The 9,806-nt window shown below is 42.5% G+C and overlaps 1 protein-coding gene across 1 annotated transcript; it reads left to right on the plus strand.

Moving 5' to 3' along the window:
* The first annotated feature begins 1,866 nt into the window (after positions 1 to 1,866).
* LOC145955179 (putative mitochondrial protein AtMg00860) lies at positions 1,867 to 2,244 on the plus strand. Its single transcript, XM_083069888.1, has one exon. It carries the CDS (start codon positions 1,867 to 1,869, stop codon positions 2,242 to 2,244), a length of 378 nt encoding a protein of 125 aa, XP_082926014.1.
* Positions 2,245 to 9,806: the final 7,562 nt, after the last annotated feature.

The raw sequence follows: 9,806 nt of genomic DNA on the forward strand, positions 1-9,806 counted from the left end.
AACACCAATCTGATCACTTTGCCACCGCCTGGGCATAGTCCCAACAGCGCGGAAAAATCCAAGCATTGCCGATACCATAGAAACTATGGTCACACAACCAAGCAATGCCACACACTTAGAGACCGTATTGAGGAGCTCATCCAAGGAGGTCATCTCGGACAGTACATCCAACGACAATAATCTCATGGAGGAGGTTACCATGGACGAGGACGAGGACAAGGCTGAGGTTCTGGCACACACATAGACCAACCCTCCAGATCTCAGCAAAATACTGGCAGATCGGTGCAGGCCAAGGTAAGTCAGGATACAGGGTTGACTCCCTTACGAGGAGTCATCAATACAACTACAGGTGGCTTCACAGGAGGAGGCTCCAGTAGCTCAGCATGTAAAAGGCACTTGCGGAGCATCAACAACGTCCACGCTGACACCTTGGCCCCGCACCGCAACACACCACCCATCACCTTCACGGACGACGACTACACCAGCATTTGTCCAAACCAGGATAACCCTATGGTCATCACGGTGGAAGTAGCAAACTAGGAGGTCGACAAGACGCTGATCAACCAGGGAAGCTCAGCTGACGTCCTTTACTGGCTAACATTCCTAAGGTTAGATATCCCCTACCCCCTCATTCAACCTCACACAGAACCCCTAGTCATTTTTGCAGGAGAGCGAGTTCACAGTCGAGAGTACGTAGACATGCTGACAACCTTCGGGACCCCTCTTGACTCAAGGAGAATCATGGTCAGATATCTCCTTGTTAAGGCCAACACATCATGCAATATCATTATCAAAAGACCGACGTTGAACCAACTCGGAGCTGTGGTGTCTACCCCACACCTAACGATGAAATTCCCAGGGAGCAATGGCAAGATCATCTTAGTCAGTGCAAACCAGAAGACAGCTCGGCAATGCTATGCCGAAATCCTGAAGGTCTCGCCATCTGAGGAGTGCCACCGAGGTGACCCTCCCACAGTAGCTCACATAGCCCAGGTTGCCATCACTAACCTGGACCCAAGGTCGGAATCCCATGACGAACAGCCAAGTCCCATCGATGAGCTCGATGACCTTCAAGTCGGAAAAATCCCTGGCCAGTGTACGAAGATAAGCCGGCAGCTAAACCTAGAGCTGCTGCGGCAACAGCTCATAGAGAGATCTCCAAAAATACCGACCTTTTCGCATGGTCAAGCCCCCGACATGCCAGGTATTGATCCTAACCTCATTTGTCACAGGTTATCCATCCACAAGGAAGCTAAGCCGATTGCTCAGAGAAAGAGAAAGGTTGGAGGAGAAAGACGCGACGCCATCATCAATGAGACACAAAAGTTGATGAATGCGGGCTTCATCTACGAAGTCAGATATACCACATGGCTGGCGAATGTGGTATTGGTAAAAAAGAACTCAAGGAAGTGGCGTATGTGTGTCGACTATACTGACCTCAACAAGGCATGCCCTAAAGACTCATACCCCTTACCGAGTATCGATAGATTGGTTGACGGCGCCTTTAGCCATGCCCTCCTCAGCTTCCTCGACGCATATTCTGGGTACAATCAGATCATGATGTACCCACCAAACGAGGAGTACACAACCTTCATCACTAACCGCGCCAACTTCTGCTATCGCATGATGCCCTTCGACCTTGAAAATGCTGGAGCCACTTACCAACGTCTGATAGACAAAGTCTTCCAGCACCAAAGAGGAAGAAATATGGAGGTGTACGTCGACGATATGGTCGTCAAGACATTGTCATCTGAGGCTCATGCCACCGACTTAGTCGAGGTGTTCAGCCAAATCCAAAAACACAACATGCGCCTAAACCCGGAGAAGTGTGTTTTCGGCATCTAGGGAGGTAAATTTCTTGGCTTTATGATCACCAATAGGGGAATTGAAGCCAACCCGAAGAAATGCAAAGCCATTATACAGATGCAGAGTCCTCAGACTGTCAAGGACGTCCAACACTTGGCAGGAAGATTAGTCTCTATTTCCCGTTTCATCTCCCGATTGGTAGAAAGAGCAAGGCCCATCTTCACCCTACTGCGAAAGCCAAAGAACTTCGAATGGACGGACAAATACGAGGAAGCTTTCAAGAGCTTCAAAGATTTCCTCACAACCCCACCAATCCTTCATAGGTTGGATCATCACTCCGACCGCCTCCTCTACCTAGCCGTGGCAAAAGGCGCAATCAGCGCGGTCATAGTGCAAGAGAACCACAAAGTGCAAACGCCCATTTACTTCATCAGCTGAGTCCTTCAAGACACGGAGAAGCGATATCAAACGATCAAAAAGCTGGCATTAGCATTCGTGACCGCAGCTCGGCGCCTCTAACCTTACTTCCAAAGTCACCAGGTGGTCGTCAAAACCGACTAGTAGATATTAAGAAAACCAGAACTCGTCGGGCGCATGATAGCATGGTTAGTGGAGCTATTCGAGTTTGGCATCCAATATGAAAGTCGGGGCCCCTTGAAAGCTTAGTGCCTAGTAGATTTCGTGGCCGAACTCACCCTAATCTCGACAGAAGAAAAATAGGTATGGACTCTACATGTTGATGGATCTTCCGACTCTAAAGGTGGTGGTGCAGGTATTATCTTGGAAGGACCGAACAAAGTCACAGTAGAGAAATATCTCAAGTTTAGCTTCAGGGTCACCAACAACCAAGCATAGTATGAAGCGTTGCTAGAAGGTTTGAGGTTGGCTCGTGACCTCGGAGCATGAAGGGTGAGCTGTAACATCGACTCAAAGCTCATGGTGAAGCAACTTAGTGGGGTATACCAGACCAAGGACACCTTGCTGTAGAGGTACTTTCATGTAGCATCCCAACGAATCTCATCCTTCGATGAATTCACCATACACCATGTGCCCCGAGAGCAAAATGTCAGAGCTGATCTCTTGTCCAAACTCACCAGCACGAAACGCTCTGGGCAACATCGGACCATCATCCAGGAGACCCTGAATTCACTCAGTCTAGACGATAAAGTCGTCAACACTAGTGACAGGGAAGACCAAGGATGGATGACAGGTATTTGGAACTACTTAAAGGAGGGTACTCTACCCGAGGACAAAGATGAAGCACGAAAGATGAGGGTAAGGTCGGCTAAGTTCATCATCATTGGAGACGAGCTGTTCAAGCGCGACATCTCCACTCCTCTGTTAAAATGCTTAGCAGAATCCCAGGCCACCTACGTCATCGAAGAGATCCACCAGGCATATGTGGGATGCACTCCGGGGCACGCTCGATGGCGACCAGGGTGCTCCAGGCTGGGTACTACTGGCCCACACTGAAGTCAGATTGCCAAGCTTATGTACAAATATGCAAGGAATGTCAGCAATTCGACAACGCCATCGGCAACCACCTGAAGTCCTCCACCAGATGATGTCACCTTGACCGTTTTCCTAGTGGAGAATGAACATCCTCGGACCATTTCCTCCCGCGAAAGGTCAACTCAAATTCCTCCTAGTGGCAATTGACTACTTCACCAAGTGGATCAAAGCGAAGATTACCACCGAGAATGTGTAGAAATTTACCTAGAAGAGCATTATTTGTAGGTTTGGCATCCCACACTCCCTCGTCACCGATAACGACAGACAATTCATCGCACAGAGCTTCGAGAACTTCCTCTGAGAACTCAGAATCAAGCACCTTCCAACCTTGCTGGAACATCCCCAAACCAATGGCCAAGCCAAAGCCGCGAACAAAGTAATACTTCGAGAGCTCAAGAAGTGGCTAGGAAGCGCCAAAGGACAATGGATCGACGAACTCCGCAACATTCTCTGGGCGTACCATTGTATCCCCAATCAACAATACAAGAAATGCCTTAGAGGCTGACCTACGGGGCCGACGCCATGATCCCAGTGGAGGTCGATGAAATGTCTCATAGACGATATGCCTTCGATAGTGAGCAAAACGCTCAAGAAACGGTAGTCAACCTCGACCTGATTGACGAGCTTAGAGAGGAGGCTCAGATTCATGAGGAAGCTTGCAAACTTCGGGCCTCCAGAAGATACAACACCTAAGTTTGACCTCGCTCTTTCCGGGTAGGCGACCTGGTGTGGCGACTACAAGGTGAAGCACGAAGAGACACATTAGAAGGGAAACTCGCACCTAACTGGGATGGCCCATTTCGAGTCACAGAAGACTTAGAAAACAGGGCATACAGACTAGAAGAGCTCACCAGCAAAACCATCCCACAAACTTGTGTAACAGCCCAATTTTCAATGGGCCGTAGGCCCAAATTCGTTGCCCAGAACGGGCCGTTTCAAAAGTGAAACGGGCTGTTCTGGAATAAGTTAAAGGCCCAAAATTTGACAAGCAGAACGGGTCATTCTGGAGGGAGAACGGGTCGTTCCGATTTGGAGAACGGGCCGTTCCAGAGGGAGAACGGGCCGTTCTGGTTTGGAGAACGGGTCATTCCAGAGGGAGAACGGGCCGTTCTGCTGGGATTGGGAACGGACCGTTCTGGTTTTAAAACGGGCCGTTCCAGTTCAAAAATTTGCGTAGGTTTGAAGGGCCCAGAACGGGCCGTTCCGATTTTGGAACGGGCCGTAGTGGTAGGTGGGCGAAAAATCCTATAAATAGGCCTCAAATCCTCTCATTTCTACAAACCTCTCATTCTCACTCTCTCTTCTCTTCTGTTCTTTCTTTCGTTCCTCTTCTTCTTTCTGAAGACCAAGAGGAACTCAGAGGATGAGGTTCTGTCCCAGATTTAGTTCCGATCCTTGTTTAAGGAAAAAGAGGAGGAGGTTCTGCCCGAGTTCCTATTTATCCAGGTACGGGGGAAAAGGAGATTATTTATATGTAGAGTCACATGAGGGAATTGGGTAGAGGAAGAGCCCTTAGGGTTATGAATAATTTTATAATTATTTATGTTTGGAGAATTAATTATTTTATGTGATTCTATATATATTTAGGATTACGAATATATGTTTAACTTGTAAAAATGATGCTCTGGGAGAGAGAACGAAATTATAGAAAAGTGCTTGTAAGTTAGGTTGTGAAAAATTGGATGATTTCTATTTGAGAAATTAAGGATCCCATTAGATTCTGTATGTGTTGAGGATTATAGATATGCTAATAATTTGTAAGAATGATGATCTGAGAGGGAGAACGAAATTGTAGAAAAGTGCCTGTGAATTAGGTTTTGGAACAATTGGGGATTTTACTGTTTACGTTAAAATTATATTAAATTGATAATTAGGTTGTTTTTTATATTAGTTTACGAATGTTATTGTTATATTATTTGATAATCTAGATGATGAATTACTTGAGGGGTATGTGAATCACCATTTTGTGTGGATTGTGTATGTATTGTGGAATTGAGATGTGGATGTGGATGTGGATGTGAATGTGAATGTGGATGTGAATGAGATGTGATTGTGGTTCTTCACACCTATGACCAGGGGTGAGCACAGCCCGAGATTGTTACATGAGTATCGTGACCTTGGTTAACATGTCAGGGCTGAGCACGGCCCTGGAATAGGGATAACGTGACCTCGGCACAGTGTTATATCAGGGGTGAGCACGGCTCTGGATTGTTACGTGGGTATCGTGACCTTGGTTAACATGTCAAGGGTGAGCACGACCCTGGAATAGGGATAATGTGACCTTGGCACAGTGTTATATCAGGGGTGAGCACGACCTGAGATTGTTAAATGGGTAGCGTGACCTTGGCATAGTGTGAGGTGAAAGATTTGTGATGATTGGTGTGATTGAGAATTATGATGTGATGACGATGCATGATTGATTGAAATACGATATGTTGAAATATTTATGAATATTAAGTTACCATGAGATAATATGTTGTGTTTTCTTATGTGTTATATATATAGATGTTTTCTTTTCTCACCGTGCGATTTGTGGATATTCTAGGTGAGGAAGATCCGGCTACGAGTGACATCTATAATGCTAACGGTTGAGTTGTGGGTATGCTCTGATATTGTGACATCGGGGCAGAGGATTTTCTTTAGGACATAGATTGTTATATGGAATTAGAATTTTAAATATTATTTTTGAAAATCATTTGTAAACTCTCACATTTCATTTTCATTATCGTGGTTGTTGAAGAATAATTTTGAAGAATCTCATGTGAACCCTTTTACCGAAACTGAAAATTGTTTTTGTTAAGTTTTCATTATTACAATACATGTGTTGGGGTAGTAAGGGTGTTACATTTAGAGGTATCAAAGCAGGTCGATCCAATGGCCGTGAGTTGTGAGTCTACTAGGCTTGTTCGATAGATGAATGATGGAATGCATTGAGTGTGAAGCTTATTGATGTGCTAATGTGATGATTGATTATGTTGTTGTTATTTATTTATGTGCATTGTGTTCTCAGGATTTGTCTGTTAGACATGATATAACTTGATGATGCTATTTTTGATTGCTCTTTCTTAATCTCATGATTGCTTAATTATTTTGATACTTCTTGCTTATGTAAGAAGTAGTTGTTGGGTGGCATCGCTCGTGTTGCGAGCATAGGTGCAAGTAGTGGTAGTAGACGAAGTATCTTGCTAACCAACTAGAACTAGTGGAAGCTTGGATGTGGGTAAGAAATTGACTTATCGGATGTATTAAGAGTTTACGATTGGTGGCGTTTCTGAAAGTTATAGTGGTAATGATTGAATCCAAGAGGTTATGTGTCGAGCATTAGAACTTTGAGTGTTCTTTATGAAAGGTCAAAGTGTTGGTGATTTCCTTAAGTTTTGATGCTTGCATATTAATCTTGTTAGGGGTTAGGTTGCATGAGGATTTGATTTCAGCTCTAAGTCTTTTGTGGAATAGGTGAATTATTTTCGTTTAGGGATTGTAGTGGGAAGCTTGGATATGAGTTTAAGGTAGAAAGAAGTAAGTTTGGAAGGGTTGAGGTATTCTGTGGGATGTTAGTGCACTATTGTTGTCTAGTGTAGGAGATGTTTTCACTGTAGTTTTGTTATTCTAGTAGGAGTACCGTATTGATAGATTTGGATTTTGTGGTCTTCATGGAAGTTGTAGTCTTGGATGTGATCTTTTCAATGGCACTGGAATGAGGTAAAATGAAGGTTTAGAACTCCAGTTATAGTTGTTTTGGTAATCAGAGGCTAGTTATAAGTGTTAAATATATCTGTTGTGATTTTGAATTGTTATCTGAGAAGAGGATCTATTCAGAATCTCATGTCTTCATAAGAGTTATAGCTTATTCTTTTATCTTTCTTTTGAGATAGGATTGAGATCGTTGGACAAGTGTAACTCTCTAGGTATCATTTTCCTTGACAGTTATTGATGGGATATGTATTGATGTGATTCCTCTTGGAAGCACATGAACTCTTCAAGCCTTCACGGAGTTCCTTGGAAGATGCTTCAAGGAATGGAGTCTCCACAAGGCCCAAGGTGACCTAAGCTAGCATGTAGCCAAGTCCCAAAGAAGAACAAGACCCTAACTCTACAAGGAGAAGCACTCAAGGAGGGTAGAGTAGGATGCAAAGTGACTTCGGAAGTGATGAAATTCAAAGAAGAATATCTCATCAATATATGATCCAAAGTGCTACAATATCCGGCCATGGGAAGATTTATAGGAGAAATTAGGTTAAGGGTTTAAGTTGGGTTCACCTAGAGTTAAGTAAAAACCATGGTATGGTTAACTTAACTCTAGGCGCCAAAATTTGAATTCTAAAATTCAAATTTTGGTGCCAACCGGCCACCCCCTCCATGTGCACTCATTTGGATGTGATTTAGTATCCATTTGAGTTGCATTTCGGTCACACCATGTGCATGTGTGCACATGGCCGAAATGCACCTTCAAATGTCATACTAATGACATTCAAATGAAGTGAACATGTGACCTAAATTTACCCTAAATCTTAATAACCATGAAATGAAATTCCTATGCTATATGGCCGAAAATACAAGGCCCAAAAGAAATACAAGGCACCAAGGCCCAACCCTATACTAACCCTAATCTACTTGGGCTTGAGTCAAAGCCCAACAAAACAAAGTGGTGGGCTTTCCATGGGCTTGGGCCCACTCTTCATGCATCCTCCTTGCCATAGCCCTAGTAGTTGGACCCTTAGCCCATGGGCTTCCTCCATCATGTATGCTATCATGATGTTTTTGAGTTACTAGGCAATGCAAGGATAAAAATGATTTTGTTATGATGTTATGAGGTGTTGTCATGTGGATTGTAAGGTTATTCAAGGTTTTATGATGCTATGTGGTAAAGTTAAGTTCATGCACATGTTATATGGTGTGAAATAGTGATAGATTTATATATAGGATTGGGAAGGATGTATATATGAAGGTTTAAATAGGTATTCTAATATGATATCCATGTATGTGGATATGAGGATAGATGACCTTATGGATTAATTAGTGAATGGTTGTGTGTTTAGTGAGATTGACATTAAGATGTGATATCATCATATTAGAGTTAATTTTGAAGATATATCCAAGATAGATTTAGGCCTTGTAATTTCTTGCGCGGATATAACATAGATCTACCTATGGTAGAAGTTGTGCTTAAGTGGGAGATATCAAAAGTCAATTTGTGAGGTTAGAAGTTTTATTGAGATAGTTTATAGGAAATTTATTGAGTAAATTTTTAAGATAGCCGTTCACGGTTTAGGCTGCTCTCGTTTATCTTGTCGCTACTATAGGAATTGCTTTTGCTTTCTTTTCTTCTAGCTACTAAGATGTTTCAGTTCACTAAGTTGTCTTTTGCCTACCCATGAATTCAACAGTAGTTCAAAAGGTTAACCTATATCGAGGATCCCCGGACCTATGCTTATTTTCAACTCCCCAAAGCATTTCGTCGCTTACTTCTTTAGGTTGCTTACTATTTGACTAGATTGACTAGGAAAGACTTGCCTTTGTATGGGATAATAAATATGAGAGTATGTTTTAAACTCTTAAGGAAATATTGGATAATGTTACCGGATTTTAGTAAGTCTTATGTGGTATACCGTGATGCTTCTAAGATGAATTTGGAGGTAGTGTAGATGCAAGGAGGATGGGTAATAACTTATGTTTCTAAGAAATTGAAAATTTATGAGAGGAATTACCTTACCCATGACATTGAGTAAGCAATCGTGATATTTACACTAAGATTTGGAGACACTACCTATATGATTCTAAGTTGGAGGTATTTAGTGATCATTAGAGCCTCAAATTTTGTTTGACCGAAGGACTTGAATATGGGACAAAAGAGATAGTTGGAATTTTTGTGGACTAGGATTTCAATCTTAGTTGTTATTTGCATAAAGTCAATGTGATGGTTGATGCTTTGAGTAGGAACCCTCTACATTATTTTTTTATGATTAGAGAGATGGATCTTTTTGGCTGAAATTAAAGATTTAAGTTTGACTTATGAGATTACTCCAAGTAGTATGAAACTAGGTATAACTTGAGTAACGAGTGAATTGTTGAAGGAAATTGGAGACGTATAATTAATTGATTAATTTTGGTGACAAGATATGAGACTATAGGATAAGGTGATAAATAAGAGTTTGACTTGGGTGTAGATGGACTGGTGAAATTAGAGATCTGATATGTATACCTAGTGAACTTACGCTTAGGTGCTTAATCTTTAAAGATGATCACATAAGTAAAACCAATATTGTGGCAGATGCCTTGATTATGATGACCTCTAGTATATCATTTATGATGATTTAAGGGTTGGATTTGATTGAAGAATTTAGAGACTTATGCTTTGTGTGTGAGATTATCCTTAGGAGCATTGAATTGATTGTGTTAAAAGTGACTAGTGAATTAATGGATGAGATTAGAGAAGCGTAAGAGTCAGATCCTTTCTTAGAGAACCAAGTGGAGAAGATTGGTAGAAG

This window comes from Cajanus cajan, chromosome 1, assembly GCF_000230855.2.
Source record: "Cajanus cajan strain Asha chromosome 1, NIPB_CcT2T_4, whole genome shotgun sequence".
Classification (NCBI taxonomy): Eukaryota; Viridiplantae; Streptophyta; class Magnoliopsida; order Fabales; family Fabaceae; genus Cajanus; species Cajanus cajan.

Bases quoted from the DNA above. Each gene is read 5' to 3' on its own strand.
- LOC145955179 (XM_083069888.1), top strand. From the start codon at position 1,867: ATGATCACCAATAGGGGAATTGAAGCCAACCCGAAGAAATGCAAAGCC.